The sequence below is a fragment of the Corapipo altera genome, unplaced genomic scaffold (genome assembly GCF_003945725.1).
Source record: "Corapipo altera isolate COAL_440 unplaced genomic scaffold, ASM394572v1 1, whole genome shotgun sequence".
Lineage (NCBI taxonomy): Eukaryota > Metazoa > Chordata > Aves > Passeriformes > Pipridae > Corapipo > Corapipo altera.
In genome coordinates this window covers 43,375,915-43,402,918 of record NW_020884873.1, presented here as the reverse complement: position 1 = coordinate 43,402,918, position 27,004 = coordinate 43,375,915, and the positions used below count along the sequence as shown (strand labels likewise).

Below are 27,004 nucleotides of genomic sequence, written 5' to 3'. Positions count from 1 at the left end.
AATAAAGATTTTTTTCCTCTATTATAAAGGAAGTTGTATGAATAAATCAGTTCCTATCCTTGAGCTATTAGATTTTATGAAGTGGTTCATAGAAGAGGGAGGGTGGATAAGTGGGTCCTACTATCTAACTGAATTAAATTTAATATTTAGAAATGTTGAGAGGGAAATCTGCTGCAGCCTGTAAGGTAAAATCTAGTGAATTGACACTAGATTACATGAGGAACTGCGTAAGTGTAGTAACTTTTCACTTTGTATGTGTCCTTAGATCAGTGAGCGCTGTATAGAATTGTGAGAAGCACTGTGAGAAACTGCTGCAGCATATGTTGGAAAAAAGCCTTCAGAGAAACTAGTTGTTTTTCTTGGTGTATTGGCATGGAACCTAAGAGGTATATTTTGGATTAGAGAAATAGCGGACCCAGGTAGCAAAAAATAGAGGATAACTATTGTTCAGTCTAAAAATTTTGGTTAGAATGGATGGCTCTGTCCTCAAAACAGCTATGCTTAATAGGAATAAGGGGCACTGGAGCATCTCTTATGAGGACAAGCTGAGGGAACTGAGCCTGTTCAGCCTGGAAAGGAGACAACCGAGAGGGAACCTCATCAATGTGTATAAGTATCTGAAGGGAGGGTGTCAAGAGGATGGAGCCAGGCTTTTCTCAGCGGTGCCAAGGAATGGGATACAAGGATGGGCAGAAACTGATGGACAGGAAGTTCCACCTGAATATGAGGAAGAACTTCTTTACTGTGTGGGTGACTGAGCACTGGAAGAGGTTGCCTGGTCCAGGTGTGGAATCTCCCTCACTGGAGATATTCAAGAACCGTCTGGACACAATCTGGTGCGATATGCTCTAGGATGACCCTGCTTGAGCAGGAAGGTTGGACCAGGTGATCCACTGTGGTCCTTTTCAACCTTACCCATTCAGTGATTCTGTGAAATTATTGTTCCTCTTGTTGATCCATGTTGTTCACCTAAATGGAGAAGCTTAATCAAATGTACATTGAATATAAATAGCTGACGTTCTGGCATGCAGTTCTCACTAGCCATTTGTGCACCTCTGTGTGTTTTAACTACAGAGTAAAAATGGAACCCAGTAAATCTAACACAGTTATAGATTTTGGGTATTTTTGATCTATGGTTGTCTAGCCTGAGGGAAGAATAACTGTTGTGCCATCCTCTTGCCCTGAGAAATTAGAAATGGTACTTATTTTTTGTGCTGAAGTTAAGCTCCCAAGTAGCTGAATGCTTACCTTTTACGTCCCTCAGGGAAAATAGTATATCCAGATACACTGTTCACCTAATTTGGCAACAGATTACTTCATACTGAAGATAGCTGAGTGTTTGTCTCACAGGGCTTTTCTAGGAGACCCATCTACATCATAGCAAAGATTCTAATGTTTCCCTTGCAGAGAATAGCATATTGAAAATCGATCTAGGCAGTTGAATCTAGTACATGGAATAAAAATTGTTTTGTCTCCCTGCAAGTAGTTCCCTTCTAAATTCCTTAAGTGTCTACTTGTGTTAACATTGTGGATATTGATGAACAACAGATTTGTATTAAACTTATCTACCTTTGTGTTTTTGTGAATATGATAACATTCCCCTCATCCCATTTCCAAAATCAAGACTTCCAGCCTTGTAGTCTTTCCTAATATAGTACTTACTCCTTCTCTCTGCATTCTTTTAGTTAGCTAACTCTATACTTTTAGATGAAGACTTCGTGCAGTACTTGAGATGTGGGTTTACCAGGAGTTTATACAGTGGCAAAATGAGGCTGTTCATATGTAAGTGAAGAATTATGTGCCAGCTCCCACATGAAGTATCTGTCCCTGCCACTTCTCTATCTTTTTTCCAGGTTATTGACAAAGAAGTTGAATCAGGCTGGTCCCTGAGGTGCCCCCTGCTTCCCTGTTTCCATATTGAAAAGTGGCTGTTACCCATAATGTTTGCTTGCTATCTTTGAAATGTCTTTATTCCAGTACAGTTGGATAGGAGTTTCTGTATAATATTAGATACAGAGCTTTGTCCAAAACTTCTTGAAAATTCAGACACATTAGTGTCCAGTGGATTCCCTTTACCATCGCTATCGACATTGTTACAGAACTGTGGCATTTTGTGAGGTGTTTATGCACGTGCTCAATGATCTTATTCATCAGTATAAACTCATTCTCTTGTTTTGCACAGGGTGCCAATCAGACTTACACTGGTCTTGGTAACTGTGGAGTCAGAAGATATTGTTGCTATGAATCGTCATTTGTCAGTGCCTCTTAAACCTGAACTGTTCCCTCCATGCACACAAACAGGACTGCAAATAAAGCCTACACATAAGATTTCTTGTCTTTTCACAAACTGTGCTTCAGAAATTCACATTCAGGCCAGTATATGGTGATGACTTGGTAGCTGTTTGCACAGGTGGATTAGTCATGCTGTGGTTAAGGTCCTTTCCTTTTCTCTTGCCTTTCTCCCTGATATGCTGTTTCAGGTCTGCTGAATTGTTTCAGCCTCTGTGAAGCTGGGTACAGGAATTGTCAGTCGCAAAGTTAACTGCTTTACCATGTCACACTTACCATTCACAAAACTTTGCAGGATCGATTCCTTGCAACAGTGCAGTTTGAAACAATATGATATGGGAGAGCTTTAATTTCTTCCCTTCAAATAAAAAGAATCGGGCTATTTGCTATTAATTTTGACTTTATATAGTACATATAAAGACACCTCGACTTTTGACAGCTATAGATGGATGCTCATATATCTGGGTTTCAAATCTGCAGTAACTGTTGTAGTCAATGTGCTTATCAGTGTTTTATTTCTTACAGACAAGAGAGTTTGATGTGGATAACCTGAGCAAGGCAGAATTGCGAATGCTTTTGAGTATAATGGAAGGAGAACTAGAAGCACGAGACCTTGTGATTGAAGCCTTGCGGGTAAGTTACCGGGTTGTCATCATTTGGTTTTTGGCTTTATTTTAAATTCTCTTTTGCCACTCCCCTTGTACTGTACGGAGAATATTATTAGTGGAAGAGTAAATTGTGATTTTAAAGTTTTAGTTTGAGTAAATCTCAGTAATCACAAAATATGTTCTTGTTTAATTGTTGCCATTCAGTAATTCTATGTAATTTTCTATAAAATGTCAAAAAAATTTCAAAGAAATAAGTGAAAAACCTGCAAAATTACTTCCTCTTTAAAATCTTTTATATTCTAGACTCTGTTATTTGTGAAAGGAAGGAATATCTTCAAAGGAAAATTCAGTCCATTCATAATTTGTTCTAATGGTCTGTATTTGATTGTATGCTCTATTCAGTGCTTTCATTTTCTGTGAGATGGAAGGAGGGACAAAATCAGATGGTCATATCCACTTAGGGAAAAGGTTTTGTGGGGATTTTTTTGTTTGCCTCTGTTTTTTAATAAAAGGTGAAATATGAGATATATACTCTTAACTGCGCTTGCAAGATTTGGTAGGATTTTTACTGTGTTAGTTGCCTGTAAAGGTTAGTTTTCTTCTTCAGAAGGTTGCAGTCTGAAAGGCAAGTTAGAAAGTTGACTGGAAATGTACAAACAAAACTGTCTTTTAATCAAAATATGATTTTTTTAATGACTGTATTGATTTTAAAGTCAATCTGTAGCAGAATAAAATTTAACAGACCTGCCAAACAAACTATAGGTTTAGGGAGAAAAAGAGTCTTACATGGTTTGAAAATATTTATAACTTCACAGGACAGAGGGAAATTGTGCTCTTTAAGATATTGTAAAGTAAAACCTCAATGTAATAACGTGTATCTAATACTAGTTTTTATTAATGTGTGTAATGATTATCAAGCAGTGTGGGAACATTTTTCACTTGTAATGTCACAGTAACAATTGTAAATGCATTTTTATTCAGTTTTAAGTTGTTTTTTGATGGATTCAGATCTCTTGTTGCAAATAGAGCTTTAAACTAGCTGTCACTGATGTACTTGCATTAATAACTGAAGACTTTACGGGTATAAACCTCTCTTATAAAATACAATTTTCATTTTGTAATAACAATAAGACACTGGAAGCAATATTCTTCTGGGAGATTACTGTACTTTGAAGTTATTTGGTGTTTGGCCTTCAGTTATATGCATATGTTAAAATGCACTGCCTTTTCATCTAGCTGTTTTACAATTTCACAGCTCATTTGCCTGGCCTAGGATTTTTTATTTTCCCTGCCTGCCAGTTAAGTTTTTGTGGAAGCGGAAACAGTGTACACACCACATCCAGAATTTTTCTTTTTTTTTTTTTGACTCTTCTAACTTTGAAGGAATGCAGAGACTATATTCAGGCAATTTTCTCTAGTACATATTCATGAACAAGCTGCTGCACTACATACTAAAGAACGTATGTATTGAAACTGAGCAAAAGGGAGGAGAAAAAAAAGGGGAAAAAAAGAAAAATGCAGTAAACATTTCATGATAGTAAACATTAAACATGCACAGTCCCAGGAATGAAAAAGTCTGTATGAGATTCACATGCACCTGCTGAAATGGGTAATATGTACACAGTGGGTTTTGATGATTAATATAGATTAATATAAAAAGTAGGTCAATTTCACATGAGGTATAAAAGTGCTGAAATTTGGGGGTTTAGGGTTTTTTGTTTGGCTGGATTTTGGTTGGTTGGTTTGGGATTTTTTTTTCTTTTCCTGCATGTCAATTTTCAGTTCCTCTAAACAAAGTCCATGTGTAACTCAAATCTTCCTGAAGGCTTGCCTGGCTACCTGCACTAGTACTGGGAAACCTGGAAGTTATACCTGCTGAAGAACTGTTGACTGATATGTTGTAGTATAATACTTTCGGATCTTCTGGCTTCTTATTTGGGAAGGCACAAGTCTGCAGTATTAGCAAGTAGAGTCTCCAAGTAGCACACAAAGTAAGCAACTAGATAACCAAATACAGTTATACACTTTTATAAAAGTGTGTAACAAGAGAATTCCATTGGAATTGTGTCAAATTTGGTACTTTGATTTGCTTCAATACATTGACATACATAGTTTGCATATCCTTGAAGCAAGAAAGAAATGGTTTTCATATAAGAGAAAAGACTTAAGTTGTTGTTTCAAAAAGAGATGAAGGTCTGTTTCAAAGTTAGGAAAAGTTTGTGAGTATTTTTGCAGGAGTTGGTTTGTTGTGGGGTTTTTGTAATCCTACTAGTAGTTCAGCCTAATTTCCAACCCTATACTAGAGAATGTGTATGTTTTCTTTTCCTCTTAGGTGATCCTCCTGTCAGCTTAAAGTCACTGACATATACATTTATTAAGCAGTTTTTATATGGTCTTGGTTGTTTTGCAAGACTACAGAACTGTATCTTTTAATCTTCTCTTAAAAGCTGTTCATCCTCTGTTCATTCTTGTGGTGGTGTCATTTCAGATTTTTCTCAATAATGACATAAGCTTAACTACATCGTTCCTAAATATGTGTGCCCTTATGTGTACTAATTTGCAGGGTTTCACGGAGCATTTGTAAAAATTGTGCAATAAATAGTACTTATATATCTATTGTAAATACCTCTCCTGAAAAGTTTTGGCACAAAAGGTAATCAACCTTGACTGATCACAAAAGAGCTGGTAAGAGCTGATAGTAGTGAATATAATTGAAGACTGACTCACATGGTACTACTCTTAATTTGCACTTACTCTGTATTAGTCTGTCCTTTTCCACTGTATAAATTCTTACACTGATCTCTCTTGTTTACCACATCACTAATTTTGTGAATCTGTATCATGTGCTTTACCGAGGATCTGAGGCAGATCTTGTGGGGGTTTTTCTCTGTCTAGAAAGCCAGTTATGTAAAAAAACCCCACGCCTACCTTCAATATCCATTGGTAGGATTTCTTTTCAGGCTGAATCCTACAGGGACATGGTTCTTACAGTGCCAAAGGGGTTTTTTTTCTTTGTATACATGTCATATCATCACAGTCTACATCAGAGAAAATGCCTACTAACTTCTCATTTAGCACTTTTAAGATGTTGCATAACTTTTTCCTGCCTATTTAAAGCTTAGTTTCAAAAGGATGCAGTCCAGTGAGAGTAAAGAAGAAATGCTTCAGAGTTTGTTACTTGACTTTGAAAAGATTGAACTAGGAAATTTCAAGTCTGTCCGCTGGGTATTGCTCAGAGTGCAGAGTGTCCATTCTGCCTATTCTGTGTAAATAAAAAAATAAAAAATTAAAAGTTAGAAAGGCCAGCAGTTTGACATTATAGGAAGAAATCATAGTCATCCTGGAGGCAGGGTGGGAGTGAGGAGGGAAGATAAGTTTAGTTAGTAAAGTTTAGAGTGTTGATTTTTATTGGGGCACTGGAATTTGTGCCATGGTATAAATTAGAAAGAATCAAACGCAGTGTCACATATATAACAATTAACTCTTTTTATTGCGCCTTTTTTCATAATGTACTGCAGAGTTTCCATGGTATTTTATATAAGGTTTTGATACCTTGAAGACCACTTTTGAAACAAAACCAAAACTTCAAAATCAAACTGCATTTGTAAGAAATATGCAGATGACATCTGTTTACTTTCATGTTTTCACAAGACATTGATGTTCATTTATAATATTCTCAACTGATTCCTGCTTCAGCACTAGAAAAAGTTACAGTAATTACCAACCAGACCAATTTAAGTTGCTAGACAAGTTCAGCCCTGTGAGAACCAACAGCCTTGGAAAAGCAGACCTTTGTCATGCTTAGGGTCAAATTTCCAGCTTCATTCTCCAAGTGAACAGTTAATTTACTGTGGAGAATGGCATCAGGATTCACCTCAAAGGAGGTGATCTTTGTGTAAATCTTTGTGTAAATCTTTCTCATTAGCACTCTACTTCTTTTTTTGAAGCTGTTATTTCTGTATTTTAGTAACTTCATGACCATGGTTGCACTGCAATTAAAATTAGATTCAGATTAACATTTAAATCATATAAGTAATTTCATTGATGAGAAATAACTTGCTGATTAGTTGCTATTGGAAGTGCATATAGTTAAAAAAGGAGGGAGACTTAACTGTAGCTGCTGCCTTCATCTGTCTCAATTATCCAAATAAACTGTCTGCCTGTAATAAGGAGATAATATAATCCTAATGTGGAAGTAATGTGGCCGCATAATCAAAGAACAGATCTGGCCTCCCACAAGTGTGATCTCAAATACAGCATTCATTTTTTGTTATTTTTTATCCAGCTGAAAAGTGATGGTTGTAACTGCTTGCTCTAGAGGAGCATATGAAGAAATGACGTGCTAGTGTTAGCTGTCAAGCTAACTAACTAAATACTAAATGCTGCTTTTAGTGGTAATTCTCTCATAAAGTTAAATCATGAGGAGGTTATTTTTCATCTAAAATTTTAAAGCCCCATTCAGTTTGGATTTCTGTTTATTGTGAAAATAATTTTATTTGCCTATGTAGATTTCATTAGGTGTTGAATGGTAAATTGAAAATGTATACTTGCTTCTATAGTATACATTAATTAACGTAAACAAAAAATGCATGGATCTCTGCCGTGGAAGTTAGTTCTGCCTGAATTTTATCGTCCTGAATCTAAGCATTTTAACAGGCCTGCAGGTTAATCAATAGAGCTGGAAATGAATCATAGTTTCTATATTATGTCCAAGTAGAAAATCCATATAAAATAATAATAACCCTAGCCAGGCATCTGAGTTCTTGAGGAGCAATGGTTGAATTTTGTAATGAAGCTACAAATATTAAAATAATGAAATAGATCAAAAGACAGGAATTAATGCATCCTGTAACAATACCTCATAGACACATTTAAGTTTAATAACTCATTATATTAGCTTTATTTAAAAACCTTGCAGTCTAAAAATGCAAGATTTAAAAGTAAGGATAAACAGCTTTTAAGAGAGTGTAGTGATTACTGTGTAGTAATCTGTTTAGATTTGCACAGTGTTTCTTTGAAGTAGATAATGCATAATATGTTAAATGCCAGTTTTCAGGTTCCAGCTCTCCTGTTAATCATTTTAGAACTACTGGGATATCAGTATGCAATTGCCTGAGAAATTTAGTAGTTTAACACAAGTCTTCCAAAAAAGGGGTTTAATACTTTTTAGGAGGATCATTTGTTTTGGAATGATCAGGTTGTTTCAGAAAGTTTCTGAATAACTAGTTGCAGTGAAAAGACATTCCATTAGCAAGGCTATAATGGTATCATCCAATATAACTTATAAACCATGCTCTAATTTTAGAAAAAATATATATAATCAAATTGAATGTTGATTTTGTAAAGTATTGCATTTTGAAACAACAGATAAAATGTTTCTTTGTATGAACATTCTGTTAGAAAATTATAGTGATATGGGTAGCTTATAAGATGTTGGAATTTATTATGATAAAGGCTGTTTTTTACATATCTGTATAACAAGTGTGTGTGAATGAACTTAGCATTCCAACCAAAAGCGTTCTTTAGAAGAAACTCAGTCCATTGTTCTCACCTAACTTTGCTTTGATTTGCCTCACAGATTTGCCTCAGACTCTGTAAACTGAACTGAGAGCAGAGTTAGTCCTAAGTAAGACCTTCTTCCAAAAGGCAGGACCATAGGCACATTCCCAGGGGCAATTATGTGGCTCTGCAAACTTGTGGCTGTTGTGCTGCACTACCTGCTGATATGGACACAGTCACTGTGTACCTAGAAATTCCCTTTTCCAGGGTTTTTTGTGTAAATATAGTATGAAATATGAGTTGATTTGGTATAGATTTAAAAAAACCCTTAAACTTGATATCCCTCTGTTCACTTTCTAAAACCAGAAATTCCCCAGTGTTTTCTACTGTTATGATAATTCTTGAATTTAAGACCTGGCTTGTGAAACTGCCAGTTAGGTCATTGCAAAATGCTCTTCTGGAGTCTCTTTCTCCCCAAAGGAATTTGCTTTCAAGTCCTGACAATGATTAAACACTGAACAGTATAGTTTTATTTTAATCTCATTGAAAACATGAACTATTTTGATGGTAACTGTCAAGTGTGCATATTTCTATACCACTTTTGCAATTCTGTAAGCATATGTGAAGATCAAGCAATATTTAAAAAGACACTCTGAGCGTATCATAGTGTATTATAACAGTATACTGTGCAACTAAGTTAGATTTTTGGGGGCTAAGTGAGAATGATACTGGAATTTCAGTGCAAAAATGTGGGGCCTTTCATGCCCAGCTCTGGATTTTCAATAATGAAATTTTTTTTTTCCTTGAAAAAAAAAAAAAGTAATTTTGGAAGGAGAGCTGTAGATATTTGCAAATTATTGGAAGGAGAGCTGTAGATATTTGCAAACTGCACTTCTCTACTTTGACCTATCTACTTTCCACTAAGTTTTATCTAGCAAACTGGTTTCCTTTACTTGGTCAAGAGAGGCTTCTGTCTACTGTAGGTTGAGATAGTAGTTAAAAAAAATTGATTTATCAGGTAAAGCTTCCATATCTTTTTAATGTTATTTGTTGTCTTCTGCATCTTGTCATGGTGTGATACTTGGTTGTGCCTGTAATTTTTAAGTTAGATATCAAAATAGAATTATTATCAACACAATAATTGTCAGTTGTGTATGAATAAAGTTTTTATCCTGAACGACTGCACAAAGTCAGCAAGACTTTAAGACTTAGTACTTCTAGAATGAATTTTTGGATTAGAAGGGGAGAGCTCTAGGAGCTATCAGGAAAAATGAAATAAATCTTTATAGTTTAGTTGTTCTCAAATTGACTGATAGGTAGAAAAATTACATGGATATTAAGTGTAATCTGTCAAAGGGAGCTACAGCACCTGTAAATTATGAAGACCCTTACTTGCAGTAGTTATGCTAAGTTGTGAATTTAAAATGCGAATCTGAGCTTCTCCTCTACGTATGAATCCCATGCAGAGTGGATCGAAGAGCGCACAGAAGGTGGCTTTAGAGGTTTCTGGCAGCCGCTAAGGCAGCCTGTTTTGTAGCAGGTGTCTTTGAAAAAGGATAACCATGTAGAAGGAGGAGCAGTAGATGTTGCACTCTGTATAACAGAAGGTTATTGTTGTAGATTGTATGATGGCAGTTGTTGGCCATAGCGGCAGAAGTGAAGCATGAAATAGAAGTCAGATAATGCCTTGTTTGCGTTGTCGTTTTTGCACATTGCAATTTCTTCGCCTAAAAATAATTTTAATAAATATTTTGGAGTTAATGGTCTGCAGATTGTATCCTTTCTCATCTGATTACTACTTTTGGTTTATTGATTTAATGGTGGTTGCACAGGCATTTTCTCTATTCCTAAATATAGTTTGTCTTTACCTGTCCAATGAGTCTGGTTATGATTAGAGCTTTTACTTTCTTAATAATGGTTTACTGTACTTTTCTGAACATGTCTTTGAAAAAGTAGGATTTCACTATTGCAAGCTATTTAATATTGATTGCAAGGAAAGAATGAAATAGGGGTAAACCTCAGACAGTTTGGTAGATTAAATGATTAGTTTGGAAGTACTTAGTTTGGAATTTTTTCCTTATCTGTGGTTTATTTCAAGTTTTAAAGTAATGTAGCATGCTCTTTGAACCTAATTGAAAAAGTTTTGTTTGATACAACCTTAATGTTCAAATTTTGATTTGCCCCTATTTGATCATGGTTTATATATTGTATTTGTGTTAGTTTGTATTGCATTGTATTTGCTTTTCTTATATTCAGTGGGTTTTGTAGTAATAGTTGTGTAAGCATACACTTCGTTATAATGGAATTAAGTCTCACCTTTTCCAAAAGATGTTGGGACTGTAGGAGCAGCAGTCCGTGGACTGATTAACTTGGATGATCTGAATGATCCTGATATTTTGATGCATATAAAGGCCTCTTCTAGAAATAGCTGACAAAATTGGTTTTCAGTTGTGTTATATCACTTCTTATGGTAGTTATTTGCTATTTGCCAAAAGGGGACATTAAGCACTGAACAAAGCAAAACTTTTGGTAAACCATATTAAATCAGTCCTGTATCTGTGTTTTTTTAACTAAGCTTAAGCTTACTACTGAGGTAAATATCCTTATTCCAGGCTGTACTAAAATTGGAGACTATAAGCATGAAACTATGAGGCTTGTTTCCTACCATGAAAACATTATGGCCTTGCTCTGCTAATATCCTTTTCACTCTTCATTCCAGCAGCGACTCTTAAACTGATCATAGTCTCTTTTTGTTTTTCACATAAGATCCGAATATCTTTATTGTTGGCAGGCATGTAACTATTAATTTAGCTGAAAGTATTCTGCTGATTTCTTATTTGGATAATTACTTTGCTTCCCCACTTGGTTCCTCCTACCCTCGTTTGATCTTTCTGCATAATCCAACATGAAGTGAGTAGAGACAGATACACACAATATTTGTAAAAATAATAATAAAAATTTCCAACATCATATTGATGTAACTGTTTCTCCATTTCTGTGATCTTTGTGAATTATACAGATGTGCCTTTGTTGTTAGAGTGACTTATTTAAAATATTCTATCTGTTTGCCATCATTACTCACATTGCTGACAATGAGAAATGTAACTGGGTCATCCTATCTGTATTATTATGTTAGCTGAAATTTTCCATTTTTTAGTTAAGGGAACTAAGTATAAGATATTTCCTTTAAGCTAATAAATGGTACAGTTAATTTTGCTGAAGCAACACTAAAGTGCAGCTGAATACAGCTTGGTTTGTGTGTCTCTTCATGTTACTGTTGCTAAAGAAAAAATGTATAAGGTTTGTTCTTGATTCTTCCAAAAATTATGATAGTAATTTGTAAAAAATAATTATGAATAAGACAAGAGATTTGATTGGGGTCCTTTTCAACACCTGTGAAAATATTCATACAGCAGCAATTACTTTCATTATGCTTGGGTGTATGTGTTCCCATGCTTTTCTCCCTCCTGCCCTGTTTTGATGCTGTTGTGACTGGTGGACTGATCTTTCCACCTGCTGCTCTCCCAGACAGAGACATCTTAGAAGCTCTGGCAGTGTAGTAAAAATACTTAGCACTAGGTCTCTTATTAAAGCCAGCCTTCCATTTTTATGAATAAATGGAAAATTTGATAAAATAGAACAACAGTGATTATAGAGAATTCTTTCTGAAATAGCAAAGTAAAATTTTAGCTACATATTGTGGAAGCATAGACTGCTATATGAAAGTTTTTAAACTAGTAACTCTCTTGGTGTTTGCAAAGGGAATTCTAGCTGGAAAATTGCTTTGAAGTTTCAATAAACAGCATAAAATCCAAAACGTACAATGCGGGTGAGTATTGTGTGTACTTTAAAATGTTCCGTTCTAGCAATCAAAATTATTAATTACATGTATTTGATCATTCAGCTTCTTCACTAGAGGTAGTAGCAAGAATAAAATTCTTTGTGAAGGTACTATATATTGCTCTCACAATTTACCTTCAGTTGAATACTGAAAATAATTTGAAAACATGGAATCCCCTTAATCTACCTCAAATAAATCTATATTGTAAATAGATTAGACTAGTTCAGTTGAAAGGGACCAGCAATTATCATCTAGTCCAACTTCTGATCACTTCATGGCTGAATAAAAGTTAAAATGTGTTTTCAAGGGCATTGTCCAAATGCCTCTTAAACACTGACAAGCTTGGGGCATCAACCACCTCTCTAGGAAGCCTGTTCCAGTGTTTGACCATGCTCTCAGTAAAGAACTGCTTCCTAATGTCCAATCTAAACCTTCACTGCACAGCTTTGAACCATTCCCACATGTCCTCTCACTGGATCCCAAGGAGAAGAGGTGAGCCCCTCCCTCTTCCCTCCCCCTCCTCTGGAAGCTGTACAAAATGACGAGGTCACCCTTTAGCCTCCTTTTCTCCAAACTTGATAAACCCAAAGTCCCTGGCCACTCCTCACAGGACATTCCCTCCAGTCCTTTCACCAGCTTTGTTGTCCTCCTCTCGTCACATTCAAGGACCTTCACATCCTTCTTAAGCCATGGGGCCCAGAACTGCACACAGCACTCCAGGTGAGGCTACTCCAATGCTAAATAGAGCAGGATAATCACCCCTTTTGCCCAGCTGGTGATGCTGTGTTTGATGAACCCCAAGATGGAATTTGTCCTCTTTGGCTGCCCAGGCACACACTGCTGATTCATGTTGATCCTGCTGTCAGCCAGCACACCCAGATCCTTCTCTGCAGGGCTGCTCTCCAGACCCTCCTGCCCCAGTTTATGCTTGTGCCTGGTGTTACTGCATCCCAGGTGCAGAATCTGGCTTTTGGACTTGTTAAATTACTATTAATCATGGACCCTCTGGAAGGCCTGTTATCCTCAAGACAGTCAACAGCATTTCCCAGTTTGGTATCATCAGCAAATTTTGTAATGGTCCATTTGTCTCCTGCATACAGATAATTGATGAATATATGGAACAGAGCCAGCCATAGGATTGAGCCCTGAGTAATACCACTGGTGACTGGACACCAGCCAGATGTAGCCCCATTCACTACAACCCTTCAGCCAGTTGTTCACCCAGTGCACTGTGAACCCACTCATCCTACAGCTGGAGAACTTGTCCAGAAGGATGCTGTGAGGGACAGTATCAAAAGCCTTACTAAAATCCAGAAAAACTACGTCCATCACCTTCCCTTCATACACTAAGTGGTTGACCTTATCATAGAAGGATATGGAATTAGTTAACAGCCCTTTCTCTTTGAGCACCCATGTTTACTGTGTCTGATGATGGCATGGTAAATGCATACTTTGTGTATTTTTTCATTGAAATAATTAAAGCCTGTTAATAATTCAATTTCAATGCAGTAATGTGGGATGGTATTTTAACTGAGATTTTGATAGCTTGAAAATATGAAAATCTAAATGCTCTAAATTAAAAAGAAACACATATTGATTTAGTAAAAGTATTATTGGTATGCTTTTGGTATGTTTTGTTACTGAGCTGAAGAAGCTTTTTAACTGCTAAGCATGGAGACTAAAGTGCTCTTTTTGATTAGAGATGAAATCAGATTTCCTTCAGTTCTTCAGAAGAATGGCTGACAGATTTCCATGCAATGAATTATGAATCGATTTGCATAAATTTGAACTATAAATTTGAACCTGGAAAAAAGTCAAGATGACAAATGGTTATTTAAAGTAACTAGAGACCTCAGGTCTCTTCTATCAGTTGAGGCTCATTATGAGTATGAAAATCTGTATTATATTCAGAAATAAATGTCTGGGTGGTTAGATAATCAGAGCATCAAACAGTGATACTTCCTGACAAAATATTGGCCTATAATTTTCAAATGTTTTTTGCTTAATTGAGTAGCTCCAACAAATCACTTCAAGAAACTATGTAATGCCACTGAAGAAGATTTATAAGCCTATTCTCTTTCAGCCATCTTCCTCTTAAAAAAAAAGAAACAACTATTACCCTTTCAGTTTTATTTAGAATGAAGGGCTCACCCTCATCTTTAACATAGCATATAAAATACATTTTTACTGCCTCATCTTCTGTTCTGGTTAGTTTCAGAAAACCACTCCCTAATTCATATGTCAAAAGAAAATATTAATATGAACCTGTCAACATCTGTTGAAGCAATTTTCATATATGTGGAAAAGGAAATCAATCAGAGGAACAAATGCTCTTGAAAGGAAGGAAATTTTGTTTAAGGGTTCTGGGGCAGCTTTAATTCAGTTCCATTGTTCCATAGCAGTGTAGGACATGCAGTGCTATTTTTGATGTTTATCATCAGTTGCTCCATGGAAGACTTGCTGAACTTGGCAGATAAATGAAGAGGAAACTCTGAGCTACATTGGGGGGAAAATGCAGTATTAATTTTAAAAACACTGCTGGTTATATATATTCTGTTACTGATTATGTCATCTGATTATGAAAACTTATTTCAGTAAATGTGTGCAACTAATATCAACATAAATTATTAAGGAAATAAAAATAATAATATAACTTATGCACTTAATTTTTTTTCATTATTTTGCTTATTTCTTATATCTTAGTTGTATAATAATAATAGTATTTCTTTTTCCTAGCTTTTTTATGCTTTTAGCTGTTAGTCCACAGTAAGATGGATACTATTTGAAGGCCTCCCTGCCCCCTTACATTCTCGTTTCAGTAACAGGGGCAAAGAATCTAATTAGACTTCATAATTTTCAGTTTGGTTACTGAAAACAGGTTTTTGTTTTCTTCTGAAGTGGAATGCAAGAATCAAATGATTACAGACAGTTCTTATATAGGATTTCCAGCTTTTCCCACAGGCTATCATCCAGATATCTCCACTCCTTTTGTTCCTCTCCCTGCATACACTGCTGCTAGTCTTCATCTGCCAGCAGATAAATGGGGTCAGAGCCTGCAAAAGGTCAGCATAAGACATGGAGGTTTCTGTGAAGGAGCCTGCAGATAACTTGAGGTAGCTTGAAAAAAGTTGGCGTAGGGATGAATGAGGTGTCTTGCTCTATGTGGTAGGAGGCAGGCTTCCTGAGAGAGTCATAAAAGAAGCAGTTTATTTTACAACCTGATCCTTCAGACTTTTGTTGGCTGCAGACTTACAAAACTTGAGAATAAACCTTTCCCTTGTGTCGTACAGCTGCATAATCCCTAGGGATTGTTAAGTAGTAATTTTTTATTTTTGAAAATATCACAGACTAAAAGTTCTGTTTTCCAAATCATCAAAAGTATTTTCATGATTCAAAGCAAGACATAAGACATGTTCTACCAATAAGTATTTGGTTGTTTTTCCTTCCTCTGAGAGCTTATTTTTGTCATTTGTTAACTGAGAAGATAACCAGCACCTACAAGCTAAAAAAATAATAGTCCTTGAAGAAATCACTAATCATGAAGTAATTAGGTTGGAAGGCACCTCAAGAGATCGTTCAGTCCAGTCTTCTGCTTAAAGCAGGACTAAGGTCAAATATGGATCGAGTTGCAAATGGCCTTATCCGATCTGGTTTTGGAAATCTTCCAGTGGTAGAGGTTATATGTTTTCCCTGGGCAATGAGTTCCAGTGCTTATTTGCTCTCAGTGTGAAGAATCTGTGTCCAACTCAAATTTCTCTCATTAGATCATGGGACAATTGCTACTTGTCCTGCCAGTGTACAGACCTCAAGCATCTCTCTCCCTGATTGCCCCTATTTCTCACTGAAAAGTCCTATTTCTATTTAGCTCTTTCTTGAAGAGAAAGATATATGTTTTGATCATCTTTCACTCCTCTCTGAAGATGTTTTTCAGATCAACTCCATTTTTTTTGGTAGTTGATCTTTGATCTAACATAATATAACAGGTAACCATAAAGAAACTTTGGAGTTTAGTTTTTTTAAGTAGTAGTAGTTTTATTTTAATGTTTTGGATCTTGTATAAGGATTTAAAAGTTCTATATAAATGTGATGTTCTTATTGGACTGAATTAAAGAGCTTTAGTAAGTAAGTTTAAGCTTTTGTTCTACTGCAGTAGTGAATTTCATTAATTAACTATTTAAAGGGGTTTTATCTTTGGGTTTCAATACTTTATCTTGATTTCCTTGTGCTTACAGTCACTTTTCATTAGCAGTTACCTGTTGGAGGATTTAGCTCAAGTCTTGAGTCATAATTTTGTGTACCACTGATGTAGTGTACACTGCAAAAAGTATCACTTCCTGTGGACATATTTTCATGCTTTTAAATACTTCCAGTCTCAGTCCTTCCATTAAAAGGCTCATTGCTGTGCAAGCAGCTATGTGCAGAAAACTAAATCTGATGGTTTATAAATTCATATAGCACCTTTCACAATGCAGCAGTCCTGATGACCTCCTATAGCAGGTGGATATTCTGTCTATTTCTGCAAATGTTCTGTTTGAAAATTAATTCAATTCATTATTCCTAAATCAACATTTTGATGTTACTTTCTGTATATACTGCTGTGCAGTTGAAGTTAATATATGAAACACTGCTAATGTTGCTTTAACACAGCCACCAAATTATGCAGAGACTATTTTAAAGGATATGTATGATATTAGACTGTACATTCCCCAGATAATGACTGCCATAAAAGCAGTTATCTTGGTATTGCTACTAACTCTTATGACTTGAAATTCAGTGCTGAAAGACGATATAAGAGAGAAAAAAATTCTCATTCTAGAATTTCTGTTTCTCCCAGCTGAGGTACTTTAGTGCATTGAAAAGGGACAGAAGTATTATTTAGAGGCTGGAGGAATCATGTAAAAAGCTTCAAGCCTAGCTTGTCTTTCTGCCACTTTGTGTCAAGTTTTAGGGAAATACTCATTGTTTCCTTTCAATCAAGCTTCTGCTTTGTCTTCTATTCTGGTACCTTCTTTTTAAATCGTACATCTTCATTCCATCATTGTGTTTTGTATATTTAATCCTTCTATAGAAACATGGAAAATTTTCTTTTAATATTTTACATTTAGCTCCCTTTTGAGTTGGAAGCATTTTTAGATGATTTTGCTGTCTATGGTTTGAGAGTTGCCAGTCTGTTTTACCCTGTACTTAAGGTTATGCAGTTATGGCTTCAGCCAGTCTGTCATCCCAAACCATGTGCTGGTTTTTCTACAGTCTTTTCCTATAGCCACTTTAATTCTTGATTTTCATTTAGATGGAGCTCAACCCTACTATATAGTTTCATCTTTTCCTTAGTTAATGAATCCAAAGCCCTAGTCCTGTTGCTATTTTGGCAGATCCACACTGAGTCTTTTTGTCTTGCTCTGTTAATCACTGTGCATGTTAGAGAACATTTAACAGTATATTCACATTGCATGCATACAGTATGTGCCAAGAGGACAGCTGGTCATAGAAAAAACTGGAAAATACACATTATTTCACTGATTGACAATCTGTGTTTCCTTAAGGGCACGAGTGATTGCCTTTACCTCTAAGATAGGTTAATCTTCTTGGCTTCTCTTTTTTTGTTGGTCTCTGGATTTAAGGATGGGGGCTCTGGTGGTCTTTTTTTATTTACAACTGAGCTGCTACATCTGTTTTTTTCCTTTACTTTGATATCTCACTTTGTATAAACTAAGTGGCTTTTACATTGTTGATAATTTATATATGGACTGTGCCTCCATCTCCATTTAAATTCTTAACCTGCTTTGGTTTGTCATCCTGTTTGGCTGATTAGCAAAATAATCTGTTTATGGTTAGATTTTTGGCTTTGATGGTGTCCTTTGCAAGAGGGTTGAATTCCTAAGCTGCATACTGGCCCGTATCTTCATCTTACAGAACCATGAGTTACAAATACAACCCCTCTTCCCGGCTTTGTAATATTAACTTTGGAGCTAGCTATTTTATTTTATAAGTTAAAAATTAAGGGATTAAAATATTAGACTAATTAGGGATTATTTGCTAGGCACTTTATATAAAATAGCTAAGTTCTATCAGTTTGTTTTTGTCTCTTCAACCAGTCACTATCTGACTTTGTAAGCCAAACTAGACTTGAGGTCTGAGGGAACTCTGTAAGCTTCTTCTGAAGTTATATTCCAAAGACATGGGTTTTTTAATAAATATTTTCAAGTTCTATTTATGCTATCACATTGAAAAACAGACTAGAATTATTTCAAGCATCAGAATATGTAGGCACATATTTACCGACAAATTCTCATTTACCACAACATTTCAATTTTGTAGACAATATATAGGAAAAAGTTGGGCATTCACTAAGGTATGTTACTTGTAGTTAGTCTTTGGGGAGTTTTTCTAACATAATTCTTATGTTCTTCTTTGTTATCTCATGCCCTGAAATGTGTGTTATCTTTTGTGAGCTTTTCATATGTTACAATTTTAGCTTCAAGCTTTCCAAATGATCTACTAACCCATTTGGTAAGCATTAGTCCTCTTCCTCCTTGTTTATATCTCAGAATTGGCTTATTCTTTCTCTTTTTTTTGCTTATTCTTCAAAATTGGATTTGAACCAAATCACAGATAAATGTTTTATCTATTTTTGGAGGATTCTTTTTTCTGAAGGTGTTTCTCTGGACTGTGCGTTTTTTCCTGATTTTTTGAGATAGATTTTTCTTTTAGAGATTGTAAATTAATAGCTCAAGAAAATACATTAAAAACTTAAACGAGTAATTTAACTTTCCCTGTAGTTTAAGTCTCTTTTATGTGTGGATGTACTCCAAAGAATGCATTTAGTTTTATTTCTCTGGCTTTGTTTTGTTTGTTTGCTTGTTTGTTTTTTGTTAGGCCCGGCGCAAAGAGGTTTTTATCCAGGAGCGATATGGAAGATTTAATCTGAGTGACCCATTTCTGGCTCTTCAAAGAGACTTTGAGACAGGTGCTGGTGATAAAGAAAAGAAGCCAATGTGCATGAACCCTCTGTCCATTTTAGAAGCTGTTATGGCTCACTGCAGGAAAATGCAAGAAAGAATGTCAGCTCAGTTGGCTGCTGCTGAAAACAAACAAAAAAAGGTATCCTGCTACTGACTTTTTCCTTTTCCCTCTCCTGATTTGTTCTTTCATGCCGCTTTTTGAATTTGCATCTTTGTCTTGATTATCACTGCAAGTGTTATCACTTAATTGTCATATAGAGGGAGGTGCTGGGTTTCTAGTGATATTTTTTGTGCACACTTCATTTGTTCTGTGAATTTAGCTCTACTTATGGAATAAATGAAATATAATTGGTACAAGTTGATGCAGTGGATATATAAGTAGATATCTCAGTGTGAGCTGAGACAGCATCATCACAATGTATTTTTAGACCAACACTACTGAAGCCTTGAGGAGTACCGTTATTTTTGTTCTAACCTAAATAGTATAAAATAAATAATTTATTTGCATGCTATATTAGGTGGCTCTATTTCATAAATCAGTAAAAATGAGTTATAACTCTAAAAATCTTATTTTGCATATTTTAACATTTGCTGCAAAAAGAAAATTATTTTGGAACAAATATGTTGCAGGAAAAAAGTGTCATATTGAAGATAAAACAATGTCATTTTGAAAGTGAATGTTTGGTGGCAAATATTTCACCAGTATGTAAGCCATACATTCCTAAAGCATAGCTAAATATGAATATACGGGGGAGGGGTTTCTGAGAAAAAAAGTAGGGAACAGTAATATAATAGACTAATTAGACCAGGTATTTTTGAATAATTAGAAAAAAAGTGCTTTCTATGTGTTTAGTCATCCTCACTGGGTAGAAGATGAATAGAATGTCTTCTGCAGCTCTGAAATAGCTTTTTGGTGACAATTTTACATGGATTTAAAAAAAAAAAAACAGCGAACGTGCTAAGACAATTGACAAAGAATAGATTTTGGTAGTGATTGCTCTTTGGGAAAAAATGTGCACACAAAAGTACTAGAAGTTACTGGAAATACAAGCTTAAATTAAATCAGCAAACCTTTTCTTGTTATCTTAGCACTGTTGTTTAGTTTAGTTTAAGCATCCTTGCTCTATTAAGACTTCAGAAAAACAGATACTGCATTAAAAAAAATTAATATTACTACACTTTATGTATGATGTGTAAGTCTTCAAACGGTTTAGTGCAGAGAACTGTTACTTGTACTTACCTAGCACTTCTTTCTGAGAGCTCTTAAATATTAATTCTCTCTTTCATGTGGTTTTTCAGTAAATTAAGGTTTTGGGAAGGAGGTTGTCTCAGCATAGAAAAGAATGAACAAGCTTACTTATTCTGGCTGAAGAATGTATTGGGAGAGACCCTGACGCATTTACCAGGACAGCTGGATTAGTGTCTTGTTTCAGTGCGTGGCCACAAGTCTCTTCTTGTACCTAAATTCTTCATCTGTGTCTGGCTTTTAATATATGGACAGATACATTCACCTAAGATGGACTTACATATTGAAAATATGTCAAGGTATTGATATGTAAATTCAAATTTGTCCATTTTTTGGCTCAGGCTTATTACCAAAGTCTGTATCTGTAAGTCTGCTTGTACACGAAAGGATGCTCTTGTCTTTTGCTTTCTAGAAGAATATATGAGCTTTTTTTTCTTTAAATCTTAATTTTGAGTATTTGAAAACAAACCACATGTTGTTGAGCAGCTGTGTACATGACTCTCTACAGACCTTATATCTTCCTCTTTTAAAGCCAATAAGAAATGCTATTTGAGCAGGGCACCCTCCTAAACTCTTTGGGTTTGTGGCAACCAATGATGTATCTTTCAACCATCTCCATTCATTCACAAACCATTCATTCAGTGGTTTACATTTCCTTACTTCCACATTTTTCTGTCTGTTCTTCATCTCTCAAATCCTTCCATGGAAGAGGGTGATGAAGGTGTTTTGAGGGATTTCTAAAAGTGTTCGACAAAGTAGGGTGACACAGTGTAAGAAAAAAAAACAACCTAGACAAATGTGACCTAAATACAAGCACCTCCTCCCTCGAAGAATGGTTCCTCCTTCTCTCAATATGTGATGCCTCTATCTTCATGTTTGGAATTGCCTCACTGTCTCACTCTTACAGCAAATAATGAAGTCTGTCTACAGCTGTGTTTATTTTCTCTGGATATTACTGAACTTTAAACAGGCTCAGACTGAACTCTTATTTCTGAAGACTTAATATCTATGTATATAGTCACCTCAAAAGTATTCTATGAATAAAATTTTTATTTAATAACAAAAACCAAAATGTAACAATATGCCAGACCATAGAATCAAGGAGGTGCACATAGGACTGTCACACATAGGCTTACCATATACAAACACATAATTCCCTGATGTCGTCTGCTTTGTGTTAAGTCTTCATCCTCTTCCCTCTCTTTGAAAGCTTTTCTTGTAGCTGCTGTGGAAATTAATGTTGAGTTTTCCTGGGAACGAAAAAAAGACTATCAAAATGATAGTTCTTGATTTATCGAGAGTTTACTGGGAAGTTAATATTGGGCTACATGCTCAAAAAAAGACAAACATGAGTTGGAAAAGGCCTGTTGATGTGATTTAGTCTAACCTTGTGCTTAAAGCAGATTATGATCAGCAGTACATCTGGTCATCTGTAAATTTGTGTTGCTTAGTCCTGAAAACCCCCAGGAATGGTAATACTGCAGCTTTTCTGCACTGGTATCCTTGTGAAGAACTTTTTTCCAAGACTGAGCCTCTTCAAGGGCAAGTTTTCTGATAACCTTTTGTTATGGGGCCCCACTTGCCATTATTAAGGACAATTTGACTCTTGTCATCATTGTAAGGGCCCATCAAAAGGATCTGGTATGTTGCTGCTAGATCATTCCACAGTCTATTTTTCACTAAACTATGCAAGCCAAGCTTCCTCAACATTTTCTCAGAAGGCGTGCTGTCTCTCACTTTTGAAGGGCCTTTGCTGGTTAGTCCTTTGTGAGTCACTGTATTTTTTCTTAGTATCCTTTTTACCCCTTTTCAAATCCTTCTTGGACACATTTCCAGATGTTTATACTACTGATATGATTTAGCGTATGCATATAGTACATTTTGCAAAACTCAGGTTGTAGTTAGTTCATAAACTCATAAATAATTACGGCTAGTTCCAAATCTGTCATCTAAAGGAAAAAATACTGCATAAATATTCAGAGGTTTTTCCTATTCAAGATGATGCAGCCAAAAGAAGAACAGGAGAGAGAGAGAGAGAGAGATACACATAGGAGACAATGAAAAATGAGGAAATAATGCTGCTTTTGTATTTCAAAATCAAATAAAAGATTTACATCTATATTGGGGATTATAATAGTATGGTAAGATGATTTCATGCCAACTATATAGTAAAATCTGCTTGTAATTATTTGAAAGTAATATAATTTCACAACAATTAACTGAAGAGGTGTTGCTGCTGATACAGATTGTTTAGCAATGACTGATAATGCCATAGCTTATTTTTCGTATGTTTAACACTGTTTTGGGGGGCTCTGAGCAACCTGGTCTAGTTGAAGGTGTCCCTGCCCACAGCAGGGGAGTTGGAACTAGATGATCTTCAAGGTCCCATTCCCACCCAAACCATTCTATGATTCTATGATTCTCTTTTTAAGAAAGGGTGGATGTCGTTTGTGAAATACTTTGTACAGAATGTATTGATCAACCTGATAAAGCTCTAAAACCCCAGTGGACCCCCTCCACTGCTAAACAGGTTGTGTAAATTCATGAAGGATTTATTTTTTATGTCATTTCACATCCCTCCCTCAAGTGTCCTCTTGTGTTTGAATTCTACTTCAATGTGGGAAAAACTTATCCTGGGAATAATGGGCTGTCGCAGGTGGGGTTTATTTCTGTTACAACTGCAGACTCTCCCTCTTGTGCTCATCTTTTGATGGCATGAGTTTTAACTCTAGTCTATGGTGTAACTGAAAAGTAGCAAACTGATATTTAAAAATAGTATTTATATTAGCTTTTGTGTAAATGCAGTTTAGTTAAAAATTAGTTGTAGGCACATGTACAATGACGTGAAAAAAGCTTCCAGAGCTAAGAAATTTAATTTCCTTATAGGAAGAACATGGAATAGTGTGCTCTAGCAACAGGCTTCTGAGAAAGTTATTATATTGTAATGCCTGGGATTTTTTTATGCCTGTGTGTCTGTTTGTTTGTTTTTGTCTAGCAACCAAGACAATATTTTAAACTTTGACTGAGAGAGAAGATATTCCATAGTTATTACCTGTCCCCTAGGCCATCTTTTTTCCAACAGGATAGCTTACAGTAAATATATTCATGACGCTGTATTGTCTTAAAAACTGAAATTAGTATCATTTTATTGTGACACTATAATCTGATTCTATAATCTGTGATTCTTTTTTCCCCTGTTGAAGTGAATCACTTATTCTAAGATCTTAAATGTACTGCTGTTTGCCACACCTTTTCTTAGATTTTATTTTTTGAGTATTGTGAAATGTGCTCATATTGTAGAAGCAAGAAACAGTTTTCTGTTGCAGTCAAAATTAATCATTCATGTTTGTGAGGACTTGATTTATTTTTTTCGTAGGTACCCAAAAGTATTTTTCCGGAAAAGACGCGCACTTAGAAAATGCACTTTAGTGGTACAGATCTGAATTGGTTTTTCTTTATCACTGTCTACATAAACATACAGTAGAACCGACAGGGCTAAACCAATAAAAACAGTACAGGAAAAGGAATGGTCACCAATATCTTGGGGTTTTGTTTGTTTGATTTTTTTATCAGTCATTCAGATGAGCCATATAGGAAGCTACTGCATCAGTATGTGAAGGGAGGAGCAGGAAGAAAGAAAATAATTTCTCTTTTATTTTTGACTTGTGTAAAAGTTTTCTTTGGAAAATTTAAAGTAATTTTGGTTACACTATTATTAGTAGGTATTTTAAAAATGGTGTATTAACATATTTTTCCATTGCTTTTCTAGAAGAATGTCTGTGAGTAAAAGCATAAATGGCAGGCAAGATGAATTAGAGGCGATGACTACATGAATTAGGGGAAAAATTATTCTTATCCATTATTTGCATTTTAGTAGGTAGTCTTTTTGATTCTAGCTTATAACATAATTTATACATCACTGATGTCAATGAGACTTTCCACTATTAGTAAGTACAGGAAGATATTTGTGCCTGTGCCAAAAAGTTGGTCTCAGAAATGAGTGTCTTATTTAAAAATGTTAAAATAAGATGTAAGATACTAATTATGGTCATGATGGACTTTATCTCCTTCAGTTGGAGGAAGACCTAAAACCTAATCCTTTAATTTCTAGTCTCAAAGACTTTTCACAAAGCTCATCTCTTGCTTCCATCTGGTTCCTTAGCTTAAAAGATGACTTTCTATTGTGTCTTATGTCTTATTTCTGGAGAACAGGTGGCTCCATCTCTCAGGAATCACAAGCATTTAATCACTTTGAGGAGTCTCTGCGTTGTCAATAGAGGAAAGTAAAGTAGTTTCTAAATTGCTCTTCAAAGATGGCTCACTCTTTCTTTTTCTTGTGGAAGATTATGTGCACTTGTGTTAGATATCACAAATCCCTTCCTGGATTCATTTTAGGCATACTCCTAAATATCAGTGTCAAGTTAATAATAACTTATTATGAAAGTCTCTATCTTGTTAATGAGAATTATTTTCTATGCTTTCTTACAGTTGGAAATGGAAAAATCTCAGTTACAGAATCTTGAGCTGGAGCACAAAAAGCTGTCCGCTTGCCTTGAAGAAGAACGTGGAAAGAATAAGCATGTAGTATTGATGCTGGTGAAAGAGTGCAAGCAGTTGTCTGGCCGAATTGTAGAAGAAGCCCAGAAACTGGAAGAAGTGATGTCAAAATTTGAAGAGGAAAAGAAAAAGGCTACTGAATTGGAGGAGTCTCTTACAGCTGAGAAACAAAGGAGTACACAAATGGAAGCTCAAATGGAAAAGCAGCTGTCCGAGTTTGACACAGAGAGAGAGCAGTTGCGTGCCAAACTTCATAAAGAGGAAGCACACACCAGTGACCTCAGAGAAGAGAGAGATAAAATGATCAAAATGATTGAGCAATTAAAAAAGGAAAATGAAAGCAAAGCTAACCTTTCTCATAAAAATAAAGATAGGAATCTTGTTTCTGTTTCAGTTGAAACAGAAGAGACAAGTTCAAAAACTGTTGCCTGCCAAACAGATACTGTAGTGATGGACAGTAGCACAGAAAATGTTAAGAAGTTGCCTTTGTCTGTCTCTGTAAAGCCTTCTACAGTGACTCCACTAGTGTCTGGCAATATAAAAATGAATGTATGTGCCAATGCAGCATTTGTGAAGCCTGTCATTGATAGTCAGTCTTCATCTAGTGAACTTGTCCCTCCTACAACTCCTGTTCTTGCACAGAATCAAAACAGAATTGAGGAGAATGGACCGAGTACAGCCTCATCCCCTGATTTACCAAGTAGCACTTCCCCTTTTTCAAATAGTAATTCTCTTTGCACCCCTACCACACTGACTGCCACAACTCAGAATTCCTCGCTCGCTTCATCTGTACACAGTTTGCATTCACCAACTGCCAATACTACTGGCCATCCAGGCCTAAATCCACGAATCCAAGCAGCTAGATTTAGATTTCAAGCAAATGCAAATGATCAAGACCAAAATGGAAACACAACCCAAAGCCCTCCCTCAAGGGACGTATCCCCTGCTAGCCGTGACAACCTAGTTGCCAAACAGGCAGCTCGGAATACTGTTACCCAAGCTCTTTCAAGATTTACAAGCCCCCAGAGTAGCACTGTGTCACGGCCGGGGACGTCCCATTCAGTGGAAGCTGGCACTTACCCCCCAGTTGGTAGAATGACTTTAAAGGCTCCCAGTGTATCAAGAATTGACAGAGGAAACCCTCCACCTATTCCTCCTAAAAAACCTGGGCTTTCACAGACTCCTTCTCCACCACACCCACAGCTTAAAGTTTTAATGGATAGTAATCGGTCCCCAAATATAAGTGCAAAAACTGACAGCAAAACCGTGACCTCACCTCTTTCAAGTTCACCACAAGGAATCAGGGTAATAAATGAGGAAATTATTTCTAAGTCCTCACCTCAGCTGCCACCAAAACCTGCTATAGATTTATCTGTGGCACCTGCAGGCTGTGCCATACCAGCCGTAGCCTCATCTCAGGTGGGTGCCTGGCCTTCCCACTTTCCTGGACTGAACCAACCTGCATGTTCAGAAAATTCCTTTGTCATTTCCACCACCATTGCCTGTAGCTCCTCCATAAACCCTGTTAGTGCTTCATCCTGTAGACCATGTGATTCAGACAGCCTCCTGGTAACAGCATCAGGTAAAGGGGTTGATATGCTACAAACTGTCTCCCTCAAAAATAACATTGTGGTTTTCTTATGCATCTCTTGTTTGCTTTATTTGTCTTTTTAACTTTCTCTTTTTTACTTTCTGAAAGTTGAAATTTTCATTTATATTTTTTCCACATTCCAGGGGTATGGGAATTCTTTTGCTGATTTAGTAATGTTATAAATTAGTTTGCTTCCTAAGGAGGTCTCCATATTGAAGAGGTTTTTTTAAAGGTAAAGAGGACTGATATTTAAAGTAAATAAGCTGCAGATTATGTTATGTTAAATAATCTCCTTTTAATTTTTTTAATTTATTTTTGGTTAATGCTGTTATTTTGGACTTCAAAATGCTTTCTTAGTCTGAAATTATGTTTTGAATATTACCTCTGCAGGTGATCTTCCACGGAATATGT

General features: G+C 35.9%; 1 protein-coding gene across 1 annotated transcript in view; it reads left to right on the top strand.

Moving 5' to 3' along the window:
- Positions 1 to 27,004, top strand: part of CTTNBP2 (cortactin binding protein 2) — a 77,643-nt gene that overhangs the window by 9,512 nt on the left and 41,127 nt on the right. The window contains 3 exon segments of the mRNA XM_027659356.1: positions 2,815 to 2,922; positions 19,114 to 19,338; positions 24,934 to 26,584. Coding sequence (XP_027515157.1) covers positions 2,815 to 2,922; positions 19,114 to 19,338; positions 24,934 to 26,584 — 1,984 coding nt within the window.